This window comes from Anastrepha ludens, chromosome 4 (assembly GCF_028408465.1).
Source record: "Anastrepha ludens isolate Willacy chromosome 4, idAnaLude1.1, whole genome shotgun sequence".
Taxonomy (NCBI): domain Eukaryota; kingdom Metazoa; phylum Arthropoda; class Insecta; order Diptera; family Tephritidae; genus Anastrepha; species Anastrepha ludens.
Genome location: NC_071500.1, coordinates 66,990,001 through 67,013,412, shown reverse-complemented (window position 1 = coordinate 67,013,412; position 23,412 = coordinate 66,990,001). Strand labels below are relative to the sequence as shown.

Sequence of the window (23,412 nt, the reverse complement as noted above, 5' to 3'; positions counted from 1 at the left end):
AACGGGCAAAAAATACTTAATTTCATATCAGTAATATGACCTGATAAAAAATTGATAGTGATGCCTGCGTAACCGAAATCACTAAGGATAAACTGAGAATGCTAACCGGCATTCACACGAGAGACACTGCACTGACTTCTGTTGCCTCTGTGACCAGTCGCCGGAGAATCCAACACACTTTCTTTTTGAATGTGCGAAATAAAGATTGAGACATCTCGGCCGAATGCACCTTCGCTCAGCCCAACCTAGCTCTATCTTTGGCTTATTAAGGGTAATGGGTTTGTATGAGATATTCTGATGAGTAAAGGGCACAAAAGGTCATAAGAAAGTGCAAATCTCATTTGGATTGATTCATTCATTCAAAATGAAAAGAAACCAGAAACCACCGTAAAGGATCTAATATGACAACCCTTAATGCACATGCCAAACCTGGCTGAACGAACAAATCAATTGATTTCAAATACATAGAACAAACTGTTAAAACCTGGCAAAATGATTACACTTGTATTACTTATACCATCTACAGCTGATTTGTTTGAGACACGACAGAGCATCGGCTTCTGCCATTATATGCGCCTACATACATGCTCTTATGTTTCTAAACTGCACTATGGTCGGAATCGTACAAATTTTGGCGTAAAATAAAAAAAAAAATTCATCCTATGCAAAATACACAAATACTGAATATAAAATAATAATTTTTTTTACTGTATCTATTACTGACGTGCAGATTCTGGAAAGATCTATATCTACAAAATATATATATTAAGCTGACCTATTGATATCTTTTGCTCATTTTTGAAAAATTCATTTATGTTGCAGCTAACCTCGAATTGAGTCATGCTGTAATGATTTAAATGTGGTTCAGGGCTGGCCGTAAAAACTTGCTATTTTGGACTGGATTAAAAAAAAGAGAAAGAATTTAAAGGAAAAGAAATTTTAAGAAATTCTTCAGGACCTGGTGGCTTGACTTAAAACGAGGCGCATGCATTTAAGAAGTTAAACTTTCTACGGGTAAAGAATATGAAAAAAAATACCAGTCTAACGGTTAGACGCGATAGAAGTGAAACCTTCCGTAAAACAAACTGAGAGAGAATGAGACGAAAGCAGCATTAGGAGCGGGATAATTATAGGTTCATTATAATATTGCCATAAAGATCATATTTTATTTTCTTCATTTTATTATTATTCATCCTCAATGTTTTCAATTTCAACAAATGATACGAGTGACTTATGATAGCTAAAATATGATACAAATGCTTTGGTTTCGATATTGTCAACATATCTTTGAAATACCGCGTCAATTGTTGTTTTTGATCGTGTTGTCGATTCAGTGCGATCGTTACACATTTTTAAATTGAATGTTTTATTGAGAAAGTCAATTAAAGGAATCGCTGTGTCCAATGCAAAATTTACGTTAAAATCGCCACTTAAAATCTTTGGAACTTTATCGTAATCTTTTCTAAGTAACTGCGATACTTCTTGTGTATACTTTATTAAATTTTCGTGAATGGTTTCCGTGATGCTATTTATTGATTGATTCGGTGAAATATAAATTGCCACAATTAAAACTGTTTTTCCATTGCTCAATCTGGTTTCGCATGCACATATTTCTCCCACTTTAGAGAGCTGAACAGACAGTGATTCTAGTTGCTGTGCATTTAGATCTATCTGTGGAGTTACAATACGAGCACCGTCATTTTGATTGTGGTATATTGCATCACCGCCTGCAATTGCGGTAAATATTTGAAACTGAAAATATTTACGAATATAAAAATTCGGACGCAATACAGCACACGCGGTTGCTATTATGAGCGTCGTAACGCGTATATTACACAGACGTACTAACATACACACAAACATTCGTAGGACGCTTGGTCTAAGTAGTGTAGTATAGGTATACATAATGCCTCCTCGCTCACCGTGGCTCCGTAATACGCAGGCGCGCACACATACGTCCTAGCATACTTACAAACATACATACGTATGACGCTTGAACTAAACACCAAAGCAAGTAATAGGCAGTGTAGTATACATACATACTACAATACTCACTATACTAGCGTGGCTCAGCAGTACGCAGCCACACACATATACGTATATCAACATATAACGCTTCGTAGTGTCGCTTTTTCGTTTCATCGAGTCTCAAATCACTCCCACCGATTCTAAAGAAGTTTTCACTTTAAAAACTGTCGCAGTAAAATTAAAATAAATAACGGATAGACGAGTTGACTCTTTTAGTAGAACTAACCTCCTCACCCAATATGGGCAATAGGTCTATTGCGGAGGATTTTTTATACGATTCCGATTCTTTGGAAGAGGAAAATCATTAATAATAAATAATAATATTAAATTTGTTTATTTATTATTTCCCTTATAAGTTACAATAGTATAAATCAAAAGGTCGGGAGTGTCATCCACTCAAAAGTGCTACAGCGTTTTTCAAGCTGAGTTAATAAGTTTAAAAGAGGCTGTGTTGTGGGCCAGAGACTCGTCCATTGTAGTCCATCTACTCTACCAGTTAAGCTGTCGCAAATTCTCAACAGTACAAGAATACCTCTTCCAATGTAGCAATTGAATGTAAAGCTATTCTTAATGAGCTGGCTAAGCGGTTCATCACGAACTTTGTCTGGGTTCCTGGGCACAGAGACATTCCTCAAATTGCATCGCGGATGAATTGGCTAGGAATAGAACTAATCTTAAATGAGCCAATTCTGCCCAATATGTAGGCCTTCCTTTATTCTCAAGCAAGGTCTGCATCAGCTTGGTTAACCAACAGTAGATGCACCATGTAGCTCACTTGTGAGATAACTAGGCAAGTTTGACCTAGAAGGAATGAGCAGAACTAGGTCTTTCATCAATACAGACCGGTCAGCCATTAGTTCGGCGGTGGATGTCATCACCGGGTACCGCCGAATGGGAACACATGGGAAATGTATGGGGTTTTACTCAAATGACTTCTTTCACAGGTGGGAAGAACGGGAGAAGGTCACTGCCCCGCTCTTGCAAGATCGTGTTATTGTTGTCTAAGCTCTTAATTCTTTGTGTTTGGTCTTAAGTCCCCGTGTTTGGTTTTTCTGCTTTTTTTTTTTTAGAAATAGTTCCCTTCCTCATTTATCCCACTTTCAGAACCAATATTTACACAGTCACTAATTTATCCACAAACTGCAGTAGTGCCTTCATTTTATTATGGAGCATTTGACCACCTGGTTGTCGTTTTTTGTAGCTATGTACCGTCTTTAAGTGTATGTAGATGTATGTGTATGTACTTTACATTTGGTTGAAATGACAGAAATGGGCTCTAGTAAAATTAATTTTCCTGTCATATTGAAATTAATTGCAAATGAGTAGAATGTAGCAAGTGTTTCGCTGTGTACACAGAACAAATTTTTATTCTTTGTACGGATACAATTAAATATTAGGGTAATTCGCAATTGAGTGAAAGTGGTCAATTTAATAATAGAACTTAGCTAAGTTTTTTAGTTCTTGCCTAAGTTTACAAATACATAAATATGTTAAACAAAAATTATATTTATGATGGTTTGGAATCTATAAACTCACAATAGTAAAAAATAGTGGACAAATTTTATTTCCCCGATATTTTCATGATTTTTACTGACTACTTCAAGTTTTTTCAAACCATTTTTTCTCCTGGTCTAAGCCTATAATTATGCTAAAGACAGAACATCAAAATTTGAATTGGCTTACTAATTTAGTTTGCGAGATATACTGATTATAAGACAAGAAGTTGTTTTTGGAAAGAGTACTCAAAATTAATTTTCAAGTAAAATATTTATAGACGATGAAATTCCAACTGGAACCTGAAAAGAAAAACCTGCTCGATTCAATAAGTACATAAGCACTTAAACAAATGTATCTTCTTCTTGAGTTTAAAAAGCGCAGCAGTCGTTTCTTTCTTGGGTTCATCAACGCCAGTTGGCCACTCCAAATTAATTCCAGTCCTTCTCTACCTAATCTTTCCAACGCAGAGGAGGCCTTCCTCTTCCTCTGCTGCCACCAGCTGGTACCGCATCGAATACATTCAGAGCCAGAGAGTTTGTATGCAACGTGCAAAGTACAAAAATCTTGCGCAGAATCTTTCTCTCAAACACTCCAAGCGTCGCTTCATCGGATGTTGTCATCGCCCATACTTCTGCGCCATACGTTAAGACGGGCAGGATGAGAGGCCTGTAGAGTATTTGTTTTGTTCGTCGAGAGAGGACTTTACTACTCAGTAGCCTACTTAGTCCAACGAAGCACTTGTTGGCAAGAGAGATTCTACGTTGGATTTCTAGGCTGGCATTGTTATCGGTGTTAATGATGGTTCCTAAATAAGCGAAATATCTTACAACTCCGAATTCATAATTGTCAACAGTGACGTGACTATATATTTATGTACATACCTACTATATATACCAAAAACGCTCAGAATCCTCTCATCATTCCCGATTCAATGTAACTCGATTAAAAATTAGTATAATTCAGTGAGCAACTTGGGGCAAATATTATTACTCATTCAAGATAAGTAGCAAAGTCCTATCTCGACCAAAAAAAGTAACACTTTATTAGTCTCTCAAGTTGCTCCCGTTACGTTCGCCCTACAGCTGCTTTAGGAATGGTCAATGCACTTAGTGCACTCCACCTTGTAGCCAAATGGTCGGCATTCATCTTAAAGTAAGCAATCTTACAAGTCATGTAAGAATTCTGCGTTTAAGCCTCAAATCTTCGCACCTGACGGTCTATGACAAGATGGACAGAAAACTAGAGTGCTCCAAGAATTTCACGGTGGTTATCAGTGATGGTTCAGCGTGGAGAAGTAATGGAGTATCTTTAAAACAGGGCGTACAGGCGTGTTTTACGGATGGGTCTAAATGGAAGACGGCTTTGCTGGGGCTGAACTTGTCGGACCACATTTCGAGAAGGCAACGGCTATGGAAAAAACGACTTCCATTTTTCCGGAGGATGTTCATGCCTTAGAACTATGTGCCAGAGAAAGTCTTCGTAGAGGCACGTGTGGTGACAATACCAACATTCTCTGTGAAAGTCAAGCAGCTCTAAAATCGCTAGATAACTTCTAAATGCAATCAAGGTTGGTCTGGTAATGTTTTAAAATTCTCGAAACTCTAGCATGAAGAAACTTTGTTACTCTGACGTGAGTATCGCATTGGTCCTGAAACTTTTTGTGAGGTAAACAATAGCTTCAAAGGTGCTTTTCTACGTGAGCGGGAACAACGAGACTTAATCGAATGCTTAGAGCCCAAACGAGCATGCGGCAATCAAACAGACTCATCGATGTATAAAAGTAAAACCTCAGCAGAAATGACATAAAACTTTACACTAAACTGTTAACAGGCCAGTGTTAAATTAATTATCAAAAATTGGAGGGGTAGAAAATGATTCTTGTACACTCTGTAAAGAGGCACAAGCAACAATAGAACATATTCTATGCGATTGCCGAGCAGTGGCACGGTGCAGACTAAATTACCTAGGAAGCGGGATTATAGATCCAAACCTCTTGGTAGAAATATCTTTTCAGGTCGCAGTGGATAATTAGACATTAAAATAATAAGTATCTTATCATCTCCATCCTATTGAATAGCGCTGAAGCTTGGACGACGACAATATCCGATGAGGCGCCCCTTGGTGTGTTTGAAAGATATATTCTGTGGAAGATTATAGGACATTCCGTCTCATTGTCTATGAATTTGTTTGATTCCAAAAGCACACAGGAAGCTCAAATAAAATTATTCCAAAACGGGCGCGGGTGTATAAAGTTCGGTCCGTACCGAATTTAATACTGCCTTATAACTATATAAATATATAATTTGCGCGTACACGCTTTTTTGGGCGTTTGGCCAAGCTCTTCCTCCAATTTGCGGCGTTCGTCTTAATGTTATTCTAAAATGGAGAGACCTAGAGTTTTAAGCCGATTCCGAACGGCAGACATTTTTTTATGAGGATCTCGTTCATGACAGAAAAACACACGGAGGTCTGCCATTGCCTGCAGAGAGCGACCGCTATTAGAAAAAACTTGTTTTTTCTTTATTTTGAACTTTCACCTAGATTTAAACCTACGTTCTCTCTAAATTCCGAATGGTAGTCACGCACCAACCCATGGCTATAGCGACCGTCAGTTAGTACTTCCTTAATTGTTTTAATATTCAACCTTATTTTATTTCCTCAAATATAATATTATGCGAAATTCTTCAGATAACGATAGTAAATGTTAATAAGTTATTGGCAATCGCTAACAGCTCTTGATTAGCGACAGTGGCAACCTCATGAAATATGATAGCTTCGCTGTGTTGTTGTTCTTCCGCAACTAAAGCCACAGTACGAGTAAAAATTTGAAGCTGCAGCTGAGTTATTTTGAAAGTAAATCCTTAACGGGAAGTTTCCTTGATTCGACGAGCACAGTTTCTCTTTTTCCATTTTTCTCTCCGTTCCCTTTTTAGATAGAACTATCCTTCAATTCTTGTTAAGGTGCATTATTATTAAAAGTAGTGTGGGAAACATGTACGCTACATTTTCATACAAAAAATTAAAAATTGAAAGGACTATGTCGATATGACGAAGATCATCTTCAAGATATATATTTTTAGTGCTACTGCTAATATGTCGGCACTTTTTCAAATCCTAGCTAAAGCTTTGCCGAACGATTAAGAGTAGATTATGGGCTTTAAACCGTCAGATAAATATTTCGGTTTCTCGGTTACTTCAGTGTCTTTACCACAAAATCCTTTTTTTTAAATAAAGTATTCTCTGCTTTGAAGCACTGTAATGTCTATATGTTGCTTCGTATCTAAGTTGAGGGCATCTCAACATTAGGATCTTAAGGCATTATTATTTTCGGAAATTTAACCCAGAAGTAGAAAATAATCTGTTGCCGGTAATTTTCAATATTGTTGTAAATATATTTCTAAAGATGTGTCACTAAGTATGAATATTTCTCATCCGACCTCCCTGCTTCGCGGTTGGAATTTTGTTGCTAAGGCTTAATATAATTTGCATGGGGTTAAAATATATTAGTAAAAGTCTTACAATGCTGATATCTGAATGTATGTGAAGGTGGTTAGTTGCAAACACTTTGTAAATTGAGGCTCTAACAAAACACAAAAAAACTTAATTTATGCATGCAAATAATTATGTAAATAAATAATTGCAGACCGGAGAATTACTAATATTATTTTTGCCTTTGGGCAAATATATAACACCTAAATAAATACACCACCTAATTAATAAAATATAGAGAAAAACAAATCTACACACTTTCAAGGTGATAAATCGCGTTCCCAAACTTTTAAGATCTGCATAGTCGGCACGTATATGCTTCCAATTCTCTTGCAGAAACTGTAGTTTCTGCTCATCTGGTGTTTGTTTTAGCTGCTTATCCAAGTTATCCAGCTGACTAGCTAACTCATTTGCTTTCTCAAAGAATTCGATAAGCAACGAAACATAATCAACGCGTTTCAGCACTAAATCTTTAAGCTCGATCCAGTGCTTGTGAAGCGATTCAGCCTTTGAGTCCACATCGTAACGTTGTTGTGGACTCAACGACTCCAAATGTGCCTTAATCGACTCGAGTAGTAGATTTATAAGCTCCCCTTTTATCTGGAAAATGAGATATTCGATTTTTAATCTTAGTTTTTCATGGATATGAATACTTAGACTTACCTCCAGATCCTGCATAAGCTCATGATGTTGTAGTAAAAACTGTTTGCACTGTTGTAATGTGCTGCCCATGTCCACATGCTGTTTCAAATACAATTGGCCAGACGTCATTAACCAATTGAGTAAATCATTGTACTGTGCGAGAAAGTCCGAAAGTGCTTTCTGCACGCGTTGGTGATCTTGGTTGCTTGTCGAACATACGCTTTCGATGTACGTTTTACGATTCTCGATCTCATCGAGCACACGTTTTACGCCCTGAGTTTCGGGCTGCGTACGGCCCACCTCATCCAATATACTATAGCCCAAGCGTAGCGGTTCTTCGGTAAAGCTGCGCACATCACGCGCCACCTTCGAGTACATTGCAAAACTCTCCGGCGAATTAGGAGGCAATCGCACGTTCGTCAGTTCTACTTCAAGTTTCTCGAGCACGCTAAGTGTATTCTCGGCTTTGGCGAAGAAATCACGTGACTGCTGCAGCCAATGTTCACGTTGATCGACGAGGTCTAAGTGTTCCGTGCACGCACTCAGCACATTATAGGCGCGTGCGCATGCCTCATCACCAGTAAAGGTGCCCGATGCCTGCAGCTTCTCTTTGGCGCGTGTGATCTTGAGTGCACGATCACGTAGCTGCAAGGCATGCTGCTTCCATTCACGATAGTTTTGCAGTGCATTATTTGCCGTATGTTCGCACTCGCCCAGACTGAAGAGGCTATCGATTTCGTTGCGCTGCTGTCGTAATGCGGTCTCCACTTCGTCCAGTTCACGGCCGAGCAACGCTAATGTGAGACAGTGTTCCAATTGCGTTTTGCGCGTTTGCCACGCGCTCTCCAGCGCATTACGGCGATCGTGCAACGCCTCCAGCCAATGCTGTACTTGATGAACGGCGCGTGTGGCGTCTCGCTTGATATGCTCTGGCCGCGTATCTAACGTTTCCAGATTGACAAGTTCCTTTAGCTGTGACAGTAGTTCGTTGCCATCTTTGAGCGCTGCCATAACCGCGGTGAGCATGTCGATACGCAACTGCTTAAATTTGTTGAGGAACTCTTGCACGGCCGCCACTTCTATGGGCAGCATTGTGTCGATACAGGCCACTTCCAACTGATCCATGCGCCGCTGACACTGCACCATTTTTTCGTGAAATTGTGTGGCGAGATGAAGTATGTGTTGACGGTCTTGCAACAGGTGCAAAATATCTTGCCAAATAATGTTCAGCGTATCGGCCATGGCATTGACTAGCTCGGAACTGATACGCTTGCTGGTGAGCAGTTTGTCAGCCTTTTGCACAAATTCGTCCATCGGGCCGGGCAGATTCTATAAAGAAGAAAGGGAGAGTGATAGAAATCGATAAAAGTACTTGTTCATTTTTATATTTTGTTCGCCACATTTCATTGTGGTTTTAACTAACCTGTATATTCCTAAGAGTCTCATCGTGGTCCCTCTGCAAGCGTATGGACTCATCAAGGTTCGTGCCTAGTGTTGTGATCTTTGGCTCTAATTCAACTACCTTAATATATAATTTTTCCGGACTCTGTAAAAAAAATATTGTGTAAGTTTTTATGGTTATGAGTACTTTTTGATTTCAATTTTTTTAGCGCAAAAGTTCGAGGACGGGATAGGACTGGAGATTCATTGTGTTTCACTGCGGAATAAAAGGAAGTGGAAATTTTTGGGGGCAAAAAAAAAAATTGAAAGTGGAAAATATCAAAGTATGGAATTGCTTATAAAAACGTAAATGATAGCCGTAAGTAATAACCCAGATAGCTTCAAGTCGGAGGTGTTTAATAAAGCTGATAATAAGGGCAAATAAAGTAGGGAGTCTCACATATTTCAGATGTCCGTCTGGTTTAGAGATTGATAAACAGTTCAAGTTCGTGAGATAAAAATGTTTCAAGATTATTATTTTATTAAAGCTACTAAATATTTGAAAATATTATATGCACGTAAAATCGACACTCTCAATTCAACACAGCGACTTGGTTTGTTATATACATCGTAGAATTTATCTTACAAGGAAATTTTTCAAAACTAACTTTAACAGCTTAACACGGCACATCATTTCTCATACCAAAATATCGGCACAATTTTCTCATCGGAATTATAAATTTATTATATTTAAAGACTTCCGCCAAAATATTTCGGAAAAAGGTGAATATTTACGTGAGGTGGGCTAATTTGGAATTGGCTCAAAAATCTCGTTATTTTGATTCGCTTGATACAGTTTTAAAACATTTTATGCGGGCATTATAAGATTAAGCACTTCTCTCATCTCAGGTGATTTTTTTTAAATATATAGTTTTAATAACTGAATTATTATGCAGGTATATTCAAAACGTTCCAACCCAGGTAGATCTTAATATTTTCCGGAAATATTTGGTACAATTCTTAAAACATAATAAAATTTATAATTCCGCTGGAAACACCGCTCCGTTTTTGGGAGAGCCCCCTAATGTACTTAAACATACCATAGATGTGGAATTGTTACAAATTTGGCCGAGCTTCTCCTCCAATTTGTGGTGAGCATCTTGATGTTTGCTATAAATGGAAAATGGGCCAGGCAGAAATGGGCAAGGCAGAAATAAACTCGAAGGCTTGTCATTGAGATACCTGGCATATGCCGATAAGATCTGCTTACTGTCACCCAAACTTGCTGATCTTAAGGCTATGACCACGTCATTGTACGTCGATGGGCAGCACCTCGAGAGCGTGAACAAGTTTTGAAGCGTCGAGAGTATTATGGACGCAAGTGGAGGCACTGATATAGATGTTGAACAAAGAGTATACAAAGCGAAGTCTGCATTTGTTACTCTCGCGCCTCTATGACAGCACAACAACGTAAGCGTCGGTAACAAACTGAAAATATTGAATGCATGCGTTAAATCTGTGTTGCTGTAGGGGTGCACTACTTGGCAGGTTACAGTGGCAATCACAAAACCCCTTCAAATTTTCATGAACCGCTGCCTTCAACGCATACTACGAATCTTCACGGCCCGAAAAAATAAGCAACTCCGAGTTATATAATATAGGATTACCAATCAGGTCGAGATTGTCTGTGAAGTGCGGAGAAGGAAAGGGCAATGGATTGGTCGAAGAAACGACAACAACGTGGCTAAACATGCGTTAAAGTGGAATACGTTTCCACAAGCAGAACGTTCAGTTGGAAGACCTCGTACAACCTGGCGAAGATCAACCGAATCCGAGCTGGCAACTCTTGGCTTATCATGGAACGGACTGAGGGTTATAGCGCAAAACCGTACTAATTGGCGATCTGGAATTGTTGACGCTCTATCCTCCACAAGAAGTTGTATTCAAATACATACAGTGATTCAGCGAAAAATACCGTTTATTCGCTTACTAATGCAGGTAGCGATTCTTCAATCGATTTGCAAAATTTCGAAAAAAATACGAAATATTTTCTCAAATATATATTTTTTAAGTATTTTTTATACTTAAAAATTAAAATACAATAAAAAAATTGTAAAAATGTTACAAAGAACCGAAGATATGTATTTCACCCCAAAATACTCTATACCCTAATTTTCAGCATTGAAAATCTTAGAATTATCTAATGTTTTTAAAATGTTTTCAGTTCACTTCTCATTACACTAAAGCTTACAATTAAGCCACTTCTTAAAAGAACTGACGACAATGTCCAAGATACTTGGTTCACTTCGTATGGAATCGCTCTATTGCCTGTTGAGTGGCATCCGCTACTTATCCGCGGCAGGTTTTAAAACGTGTACTTGCTGCCGGTGTGCCATGCTCAAAATTTCACTGAAACACGTCAACTTGAAGTGGTTCGAAAACAAAGATGAATTGACAGATCGGAATACAATCATTTGTGTGCGCCAATGAAAGACGAAATATTAAAATGGGGTCTAAATAGGAACTCCTCCTCTGGTTAATAAGTGTCACTTTCAATACCTTTCAACCTTCCTGTGGCTAACCTAGAGCCTTGTGCTATTTATTTAAATACATACATAGCTTTTACGATACTGATTTATTAGACTCTTCGTAAATGCATCTTAACTAATTTACTTTCATTTTATTTTTCACAACTTTTGGCACCGAAATTGTAACAATAGTTCACTACTAATCGTTGCCGCCAAAAGTTGCCATAAATTCTTACAGCATCTTCATACACACACACACTCACACCTCTCTCTGCAAACTCTACGCTTGATTTCGAACAGCTGAAGCAGCATGGCACAGCACAACAGCACTTCATAACAAACTGGCCAAATGTCTAAGAAAATAGGAATGCACTACGACGAATCATAAACAAAGTAACGGATGCGAACACGCCATAATTGGGCAACAATGACCTTCATTGCTGACAACAAGGAAAACGTATAAACTTCCATATGTATATATGTGTGTGTGTAGAGATGTGACGCGCAACAGCAAATCTGTATAATACGAGTACAAGTTAAATGAGTGAGATCGACGCTCACGAGATATGTAACTTCCAAGCAACTATGGTATACTAGAAATGGCAAAGTGGCCAAACAAATGGCTGAGTGAACAAAACACCAATGACGCGGAATGACTGGATGGGAGAAGTTGAAAATTGAAGGCAAAGCGGTACTTCACAAGTTCAGTAGTTGGCCAAGTCGAAGTGTTCACTGCCACCGCGCGACATTTGAGGCAAACTACTTGGCACAGAGTTATGCAGCTGTCTTGGCATTTATGGTGGCAGTTTTGCAGGAGGTGGTCTGCTGCGTCGTAAGTAGCTGAAATAATGTTCACTTGGCTACTGGTCTTTGGATTTGTAATATTTTCGCTGACAATTTGCTACCGATTTTCTTTTGACATTTCTTTTATTTCTACCACGAGGCTTAAGTATTATATTTTATTGATTTTCCAATAGAATTTTAATTCAAGAATACTGATTGTTGCTTTCCTCTATTGCGGCATGCTTTAATAATGCACAGTGCATTCATTGCTTAATTCGAGCCGTATTACCATTCGGAAGGATATCATTGAAATTTGAAAGCTATTCTCGACTAGCTAATATTGAGAAAGGGTTTAAGTAGTCTCGTGACTTATGTAAATATGAACTACGTTAATTCTATGCAGGGCCGTAGAGAGCATATCCGGGCCCCGGGGGAAAATTGCAAATGCAGGGCCCTAGACATCCAATGATGTCTAATTCATATAAATACGTATAATCTCGAGTCCGGGCCCCTCTGAAAACTCCGGGCCCGGGGGAAAAAGTACCCGGACCTCCCCCCCCCCCCCCCCCCCCCTCTCGTCGGGCCTGATTGTATGAGATCGGCATTAATTACATTTTTTAACAGAGGACTCAAGAAGAAAATTATGCTGCCGGTCGTTGAGGATTTCCTTGGTCAAAGGAGGTGTATATAAGAGGTGGAAAAAAGAAGTGCGATGAGATTAAATATTTTCAATATTTTGTTTAGTAACAAAGAAGTCCTTCCAGAGATTTTTGAATTTAAAGTGTATTCATATAGGTCATTTAAAAGTGTTAGCTTACGTGACTGCTTCGCGAGAAAAACAATAAGCTTTTAAAAGCTGGTATGCAAGACTTTCAGAAAGAAATAATTTTATTACATACGACAGAAAGCAAGATCCCTCTCTGATGTGCTCGCAAAATTGCACGACATTTCTATGGATAAACTTGAAGTTGGATAAACCTGAAAACACAGTATGTGTGTGTCATCGAAACACAAATGTGCCTCTAAAGAAAAGCTGTCATTCGAAAACTAGATAAAACTTTGTTATGGTGACAACTATTTATTCTGCGGCAAAGTTTATAATTAGCTTACGCTGCATAAAAACGTTTAGAAGTCACATGCGGATCAACCGCAAGCGTTGATCGTCGCCGACTCTAACGACATTATGCTCGAAATAATCAAGGAAGAATGAGTTATAATGTTTTTGGCTCTTTCATTCGGTTTTCTTTTCACGCCACTTGCCACATGAAAACTCTAGTGGATCCAATGCCTTTTATATGGGTTTATAGGTTGCAGTTTGACTCTCTTATGCATAGTTAGCTCATTTAAAATCTTTATTGAATTTCATGGTTTTGGAATTCAGCTGAGCAAAATGATCAATTTGTGGGTCGTAAGTCGAATCTACGAACTATCGAAGAGTGTGCACAAAGTTTACGTTGCACAAGTTGACTGACGGTCAAAATTTGCACAGAATTTTTTCACTTCTGAAGATTTGTTTTAATCAAAAGTCGTATTGTTCTTGCTAATGACTTTCCATATTTATAGCGAGCATATGACTTTGATATGACTCAGGATGGTTCCATGTGTAGAAGTCTACGCAAGTGGGGAAAGTTACTAATCGCCATTCAATTGAGAATGGCCAGGACGATTCTTCTGCATATGGTTCAAGCAGCTCACATCGGCCGGGATTAGCCCACGTATCCTCTGGGTAGCTTCCGAACATCCGTTCGGGAGTGAGCTAACGTGAGAAGGCGAAACATTCCAGGATAACTGGTTGTGCGTTGGGTTTGGGACCCGCCACTTAAAAATCGCCCTCAATGAAAAGTTTAAAAAAGCCTCGGATGAGACCTCCCTATACTGATGACAAACCCCTAAGGATTATGATTTGAGGGCATGCACCTGGAATGTCCGGTCCCTTAATGGGGAAGGTGCCTCTGCCCGACTGGTTGATGTCCTCGTGAGAGTAAAGGCTGACATCACTGCCATCCAAGAGATGCGATGGACGGGGCAAGGCAAGAAAACCATAGGACCTTGCGACGTCTACTACAGCTGCCATGTAAAGGAGCGCAAATTCAGTGTCGGATTTGTTGTGGGAGAGAGACTTCGTCGCCAAGTACTGTCGTTCAATCCGGTGGACGAGCGTCTCGCAACAATCCGCATCAAAGCCCGTTTTTTCAACATATCGCTAATTTGCGCCCACGCCCCGATGGAAGAGAAGGACGATGCGACCAAAGATTCTTTCTATGAGCGCCTGGAACGCTCCTATGAGCGCTGCCCCCGCCACGACATAAAAATCGTGCTTGGCGACTTCAACGCCAGGGTGGGCAAGGAGGGAATTTTTGGTCCCACAGTCGGAAAATTCAGCCTGCACAACGAAACATCCGGTAACGGACAGAGGCTGATCGACTTCGCAGGAGCCCGAAACATGGTAGTCTGCAGCACCAGATTCCAGCATAAGAAGATTCACCAAGCCACCTGGCTGTCTCCTGATCGAAAAACACGAAACCAGATCGATCATGTTGTGATAGATGGAAGACACGCTTCTAGTGTATTAGATGTACGTACGATCCGAGGACCCAACATCGACTCGGATATCTACCTTGTTGCAGCCAAACTGCGCACACGCCTCTGTGCAGCAAAAAACGTGCATCTACCTACGCAAAGAATGTTCGACATCGAAAAGCTGCAATCACAACAGACAGCCAGAAGATTCGCCACTCGACTCTCACTCCTGCTCTCCGAAAGCACTGCCCAACAAATCGGCATGCGCGAGCAATGGAGCAACATTTCTCGTTCTCTTCGTACCGCCGCCGAAGAAGAAATCGGATTCCGGCGAGCCTGAAAAAACAATTGATACGACGAGGAATGTCATGCTGCCGCAGAAAGAAAGGATGCCGCCTATAGAGCCACGCTGCGATCGGGCGTAACGCGAGCCATGTGGGATCGCTACAGAGAGTTGAAAAAGGAAGAGAGACGTATAATATTATCCGAAAGAAGAAACGAGAGGCCGAAATACGTGAGTGCGAAGAGCTTGAGATGCTGGCCAACAGGAACCACACCCGAAAATTCTACCAGAAAGTTCGGCGGCTTACAGAAGGTTTTAAGACCGGGGCGTTTTCCTGTAAGAACAAAGACGGCGAACTGGTGACTGACGTACAGAGCAATCTTAAATTATGGAGGGAACACTTCTCGAACCTTTTAAACAGTGACAGCTGCGCATGTCACCGAGAAAGTGAAGATCCCGATACCCCAATCGTTGACGACGGAATTGTCGTTCCGCTACCCGATCATGACGAGGTGAGAATAGCGATCATGCGGCTAAAGAACAACAAAGCCGCGGGCGCCGACGGACTGCCGGCTGAGCTATTCAAACATGGCGGCGAGGAGCCGGTAAGGTGCATGCATCAGCTCCCATGCAAAATATGGTCGGATGAAAGCATGCCTGCCGATTGGAATTTAAGTGTGCTCTGTCCAATCCATAAGAAGGGCGATCCTGCAATTTGTGCCAATTACCTCGGGATTAGACTTCTAAATATCGCCTATAAGGTTCTAGCGAGCGTATTGTGTGAAAGGCTGAAGCCCATCGTCAACCAACTGATTGGACCTTATCAGTGTGGCTTCAGACCTGGAAAGTCTACCATCGACCAAATATTCATAATACGCCAAATCTTGGAAAAGACCCATGAAAGGAGAATCGACACACACCATCTTATCGTTGACTTCAAAGCTGCATTCGACAGTACGAAAAGGAGTTACCTGTATGCCGCGATGTCTGAATTTGGTATCCTCGCAAAACTAATACGGCTATGTAAGATGACGTTGCTCAAAACCAGCAGCGCCGTCAGAATTGGGAAGGACCTCTCCGAGCCGTTTGATACCAAACGAGATTTCAGACAGGGTGACTCGCTGTCGTGTGACTTCTTTAACCTGATGTTGGAGAGCATCGTACGAGCCGCAGAACTTAGTCGCTCAGGCACAATTTTTTATAAGAGCGTACAATTGCTGGCGTATGCCGATGATATTGACATCATCGGCCTTAACAACCGCGCTGTTAGTTCTGCCTTCTCCAAACTGGATAAAGAGGCAAAGCGAATGGGTCTGGTGGTGAACGAGGACAAAACGAAGTACCTCCTGTCTTCAAACAAACAGTCGGCGCACTCGCGTATCGGCACCCACGTCACTGTGGACAGTTATAATTTCGAGGTTGTAAAAGACTTCGTCTATTTAGGAACCAGCATTAACACCGATAACAATGTCAGCCTTGAAATCCAACGTAGAATCTCTCGTGCCAACAAGTGCTACTTTGGACTAAGTAAGCAACTGAGCAGTAAAGTCCTTTCTCGACGAACAAAACTAACACTCTACAAGACTCTCATCATGCCCGTCCTAACGTATGGCGCAGAAGCTTGGACGACGATGACAACATCCGAAGAAGCGACGCTTGGAGTGTTCGAGAGAAAGATTCTGCGTAAGATTTTTGGACCTTTGCACGTTGGCAACGGCGAATATCGCAGACGATGGAACGATGAGCTGTATGAGCTTTACGACGGCATAGACATATCCCAGCGAATAAAGATCCAGCGGCTACGTTGGCTGGGTCATGTCGTCCGAATGGATACAAACGCGCCGGCTTTGAAAGTATTCGATGCGGTACCAGCTGGTGGTATCAGAGGAAGAGGGCGACCTCCTCTGCGTTGGAGATATTAAAGGCTTTCGACAGAATTTGGAACCATTGTTTGAACTTGGTTTTCCGTCAATACATACGAAATTGCATTGAGCGACAGCAATAGGTTGGAATTAAAAAGGGCGCACATGAGCTTTGGATGAAAAATGGGATCCCTGTGATGATTTCATTAATTTGTCTCAGACATAGTTGGCATCTTGTTCAGGCCATGTGGCCTGGCCTAAATAAATTAAATTGGTGCACCAAATAGAGTGTTAAAAGTGGTGCTGGTAGTTGCCGGCAAAGGAAAAGAGCACTTTTTATGCGTTGGAAGCACTAAATGATGACTTGGATATGCTCCTTATGTTAATCATTGGTACATTTGAAAACGACATTACGACGTTTTTAAATTGGCAAAACTCTCTGAAATCGGTAGAGACCGAATTAACAAATAGAAGATGTGAATTCGGAAATTGCATCTGTTTATTAGTTCCACTGTGATAAGTATTCTGAATGGCATCATCAAAAGGGATAAAAGCTAGGAGGCGCGAGTTGAATTACCTTTCCCCAATCGCACTTTGCGTAAAAAGTGTGCTTTACAATTACTTTTTTATCACATTTGATTTATGTAATTTTGTGTCACCGAATTGACAATTGAATATTTTCAATTTAAATGAATTTTTTTTATAATATAATTTTTTTTATATTTTTTATTTTTTTTATTAAAGAAACGCGTCACTTTTTATTCTGCCATTTTTGTGATTATTTCGTAAAAAATACCAATTTGAAAGAAAATGGCCCAAACAGCACAGCAATTCCAGGCCATGTAAGTGTATAAAACCTTGGAAATATATCTGCAATAATATCTTATTGAATCAAATTCATCCCATAAAGTGACCAGAAAATTTTGGAAGAACCAATGCTTTCGGTACCAAAGGGAATTTCTCCAACGGGTATCGACACATTTATATACCCGATAAAATTGAATTTAATTGGTGCTCAGCGATTACACATTCAGGTGTGTGACCAACATTTGAGTTGTTTATCTAATTTATGGAATTTAAATGGACTGTTAAGTTATTTTTGATGTGATTTTTTTATGTGCAAATTTACTTACTTACTGCTGTCCTGATCTCCTCGTGGAGTATAGGGTCTGCTTATTTATATATGTAGTGGAGTCAAAACAAATCTTTGGCTAATTCTAAATTTTCCTCCATACAGGGCAGACGTCTAATGATAGTGCGACTACTTACAGATGATGAAAAGAAGTACAAAGAAGAGTTGGAAAAAGTTGGTCTTACCCTGGAGGTAGTAAGCAAACTATGATTTTCGACTTGGTGGAACTAATGTATGTCCCAATAAACCATTAAATACGAGGAGTTTCCTAAACTCAAAAGCATATATTTTTTAATTGTATGTACCAATAATTGTACCAATATTTACATATATAGGGCGGTCCATATATATATACAATATATATATTTTTTTTTGCTTGTAATTTTATGTTATTTTGGTAGTGGCAGCTCTTTTGCGCTAAAGATCTTGACAAAGTCAGCATCGTACCTCAGTGGAACGAAATTAATCGCTTTGCGCTCGCATTCCATTGAGAAATATTAAAAAAACCTATACCCAAGGTCAATGTTGTGTAACCCAAACAGCGCGTTTATTGAAAAAAGTCAAAACTATATCTTCTAATGGATTTGAAAGATCCATAAGGTATTGGGGCTTAATTGCCTGATTGAATTTATCTGACCAGGTGCAAAGCAATCAGTTATATAACCGCTTGTGCTCACATCATCTCTTTACAATATTTGAAATATTTTTGATAATATATTAAATCTAATTACTCCTTTTTTATTAATTTTTTATAAAAATATTGTTAATTTTGTAGAAAAACCTTTAAAAAAAATCCCAAAGCTTTGTAGAAAACTCATAAAAGTTTAACCAACTTAAAAAATTATGATAATTTCAGCTTTTGCATACTATTTTTTTTGGGTATGCGGTTTTATATTGTAGCATATTCAATTTTAGTATATTAAAGTGTAAGTTTGAAGTAGCTCAAACACCGAGTTGAGTTTTGACAATTTTTTCTGATGGCGAGAATTTTCTTGAGCAAGATTTCCGAACATGAGCTTTATAAGGAAGAAAACTCTATGCGGTTATTATAAGATTTAAGTTTATTAAAGCTTGAGTAAAGATTAGAGTCTCCAGTACTTCAGGTTTTTCGGAGAAGTAGGGTTGAAAACACTCAAAAGACGTGACGTTCTCATGGATTTTTATCCCGATTTTCTCAAAACCCACCGAAATCATATTCGGCGCACAAAAATACATTGGAAACTAGTCTAATATAAAACAAATTACAATTTTTAGGCCGGAAAACCAGTATTATTTATGCACTCACATTAAGATAATATTGAAAATATATTTCCCATAGAGATTTTAAAAAAACCAGGTTTTCATAAGTCTAGCGAAGACGTACTGAAATCATATTGTTTTGAATGGTAAGAAAATTTTTAGATAGACAAACATGTGTTAGCTCTGGATGTGTTATGTGAATCGAGAGTAATACATATACAGTAGGTTCTGTTTTTATGCGGTAGATACGTTCCGCAAGAAACAGCATAAAAAAAACAGCATAAAAAAAGCTACTAGTTCTATAGTAAAACTATAGATACGTTTCAAATGCTAAAACCGCATAAATCTGAAATAATCGCATAAAAAAGGGCACTAGTCCCATATTATTACTATAGATACGTTCCATAGACCGCATGAATCTGAAATAATTAAATAAAATCGCATAAACAAAATATTGTATCTTTGAAAATTATATCTTTATATATCTTCCATACTTGTAGGGTTAGCATTTCTGATGTAATCTGTGATGAGTTTTTGCTTAGCTGGTTTAGAATCTTGTTTATATGTACAATTCCCGATAGGTCGACATGCATTTTGTAATTTAAAAAAAAACCGCACTATTTCAAAACCGCATAAAAAGAAGCCGCATAAAAACAGAACCTACTGTATATGCATAAAATCCCCTTTCTACATTGGTTGATCAAAGCGTTTAGCAATTCATGAGCTTAACTTGAAATTTCCACTCAAAAAATGGATGATATAAAAAAGTTAGTAAGCGTTCTCATAAATCAAAAGGTAAATTAGCTACTTCCTATAATGCATATGTATATGTATGCATATACACTCTTATACGATGACGCTTGAAGTCGCAACTAAGTGTCGACGAAACTGCAGTGAAAGCAATTTTCTCTTGTCGTAAAGTTCCGTCAATTTTTTATACTCAATTTATATCAATAAAATGCGCTAAAAGTTTACAAACAAAACTTACTCTAACACCACAGCCTCTGAGCATAGCCATTGATTGCACTTAGTGAAGTCAGCAGCTTCACACACGCATATGTATGAATGCACGTAAAAAAGCAACAAAACAACAATGCTTGAATAGAGGAGACAGTGCCTTAGAGTGCCTTAGTAAAGCGCTGTAAACTCAATGGAATCAACAGCGCCAAGAACAGCCCAGAAGCAGTCAGTCGTTATGTTGCCTTGATAAGCGATAGGTATTTGCTACATAGGTAACCATTTACACCAGCGGTAACCGATACGAAAATGCAATGTGCCGATGCGACTTAGTGATCTGCATGCAGACCAGGGTCGACAGCAACATACGTATATGTATGTATGTAAGTATGTGTTCACCATGGACTGTACGGGTTGCCTCCGCCGTCAAACGTTCATGCGAGCATTTTTTTATCGGCTGATTGCATCGCTTGTTCATTGCCTTCATCTGCCGTCACAGTGAGGAAATTGCATGAACTAATAAGCAGCGCATGCGCGAACACGCACATCATGCGAACTGAAAAGTGCACACACACTGCCTTGGCTTGTTTGGGGCTGAGTTATTGTACGTTCGGTTGCCTTTACATCGGTATGCACGTGACGATTGTCAGAGATAAATACGCTGGCGAAAGATCTCAGGTGAAAAGGTTAAACAATTATTTACAAAAAGCGCAACAATCCATGTTGTTACACGTCCGTTGGACTCTTGTACAAATATACACACCATACACTCTTGCAAGTAAACGAGTACGTACTTAGTAGTGAAATTGCATACGACAGGAACAACAGTTGACCTGCGATGTGGGATTATAAACTTTATGTTCATTTGTAACAAAGCTTGTAGTCTTAATGTCATGTGCGCCAACCAAGAAATATACGAACATGGGATATATGTACAACAACAACATCAACTGCAAAACGTTTTTTAAGAATTTTCATTTCTATAAAGTTCAAAAACACGATCTAGTGCAAATCGGCAGTTGAGATAAGATGGATGAATTTTTCCCTTCCTATGCCACATCATACTGGCCTGCTTGTTTTGACATTACTTTACTAGACAATATGCATCCATTTCATCGCAGATGGCTGAAATTAATACCGTTATGATCAATATGAATAGGGAGCATTTGATTTGGGCAATCGTTTCCGGACCGGAACCAGGAGGTTATTGCAGTTAATGGAATTTTATTGAAAGATTTTATAGATACATAATGAAGTAAGCTAATGTTGTGTAAAATATTCGAAAAGTTTCATTAAATTTTTTTCAAAATAAAAGCTAATTAGTTTTACTCTTAAATTGTCCTCAAACACCCTCCCTGGTATATGTACTTACATATATATTCACGCTAGTGCCTTTATAAAGTCTATTTTATCTTTGATATATTATTTTTAATTTGCACAAGGCCTCATAAATTATTTGGAAAAATTAAATTTCTACACCCGTACGGGCACAGTTGCCCATCCTTGGTATAAAAATATAAATATAATATGAATTGTATAGTCAGAATGAACCTCCCATATATTATATTATTCATAACCCATTTCCACCAAGCAATATATTTTTTCGCTAAAAGCAAAGGAAAAGATAATTTTCACCACCTTCGACTCTGACTGCGCCTAAAAGTAGTATCTCATAAAAAATGTTTGTATTTGTAAAACGATTATCACTATTAACTAGAGAACAACATAACTTCGGCAGCGGTCACAAGAGTTCAGTTCGGGGTCGGTTCGACTCCCGCAAAAACAAACCGAAGTTTGGCTTACAATTTCTTTAATTTTTTTTCTTTTTTTTTTTTTGGTAAAAATTATGTTAACTTTTAATTGTTGTAATATTTTTTTTAATTATAGTATCAAAGCCCACATTGCTGAAAATAATTTGCAAGCTAGGAGTATATTTTGCACTTTAGGCGCTTGAAAAAGTCTTGAAATTGAAAATCGATACACGGTCGTTCTTTAACTCTTAACATAACAATTTTTGTTAAGCCAACAAAAGTAACCCTACCGAATCAGGATGTAAGGCAGATAGTAATAGAGAAGTCGCTCGAGATCAGTATTGTGTGCCAACTAGAATTATTTCGATAAACTACAGTCTGTCAAAAAAGTACCAACGATTAGTCCAATCATCAAAGCTCCTTTTAAACGGCTTCTTCTGCGAATTTTCTTAAATGGCCTCTATCGACTCAAAGCGTCGTTCACGGAGTGGCAATTTAAGTTTTGGGAAAAGGAAAAAGTCACAGGGGGCTAAATCCGGTGAATACGGTGGTTGTTCGATGATATTTGTCGAATTTTTGCAAAAACAGTGTTCACAATATGAGCCTTGTGAGACGGTGCATTATCATGGTGCAAGATCCATGAGTTTTCTTTCCACCAATTGGACCGTTTCCTACGCACAATCTCTCTCAAACGTCGCATAACTTTTAAATAATATTCTTTAACCATTCAGAACCGTTCAGAACCATTTGGAACGAATTCGGAGTGCATAACATCAAAATCAAAGAAAACGAGTAGAATGGCTTTCACTTTTGACCGACTTTGACGTTGTTTTTTGGGTTTCGGCTCATGTGGATGGTCAGCCACCTCTTGACTGGTTTGCATGTCAAACTCATGTACCCATGTCTCATCAGCTTTTATGATGCCCTGGATAAACGTTGTGTCCGAATTCACTTGATAAAAGGACTGTTTTCTTTCCTACATATTCATATAAGTACATTCAATTACCTGCTTGTATTTGACAAATCACTTGTTTCCCATTACTAGCAAAAAACTAATAGTAAAAGTTTCATTCGAAATAAGCATCGATATGAAACACCCTATACAATTTGCTGTCGGCGCTGCAAGTGCATCTTGAGAAGAGACTCAAAATGTTGTGTATGCATGTAACAGCGAATGTAAGATATTCTGTGAAATCGTAACAAGTTCTACGCATTGTCAGACGCATCATTAATCGTAATAATATATTGTTGTTTCTTAGACATACATGTAAGTATGGTTATGTAGGTATGTTCATACACAAAAACATAAACGATCAAGAAA

The 23,412-nt window shown here is 38.9% G+C and overlaps 1 protein-coding gene across 13 annotated transcripts in view; it reads right to left on the bottom strand.

Moving 5' to 3' along the window:
• LOC128859650 (muscle M-line assembly protein unc-89) overlaps positions 1-23,412 on the bottom strand; it is a 237,055-nt gene that overhangs the window by 115,212 nt on the left and 98,431 nt on the right. For 8 of the 13 annotated variants that reach the window (XM_054096625.1, XM_054096630.1, XM_054096633.1 and 5 more), the window contains 2 exons: positions 9,080-9,202; positions 7,273-8,985 (listed from right to left, as the gene is read on the bottom strand). In XM_054096625.1, coding sequence (XP_053952600.1) covers positions 7,273-8,985; positions 9,080-9,202 — 1,836 coding nt within the window. The remainder of the gene's footprint in view (positions 1-7,272; positions 8,986-9,079; positions 9,203-23,412) is intronic. The other 5 variants (XM_054096637.1, XM_054096636.1, XM_054096627.1 and 2 more) reach the window with 1 other exon arrangement.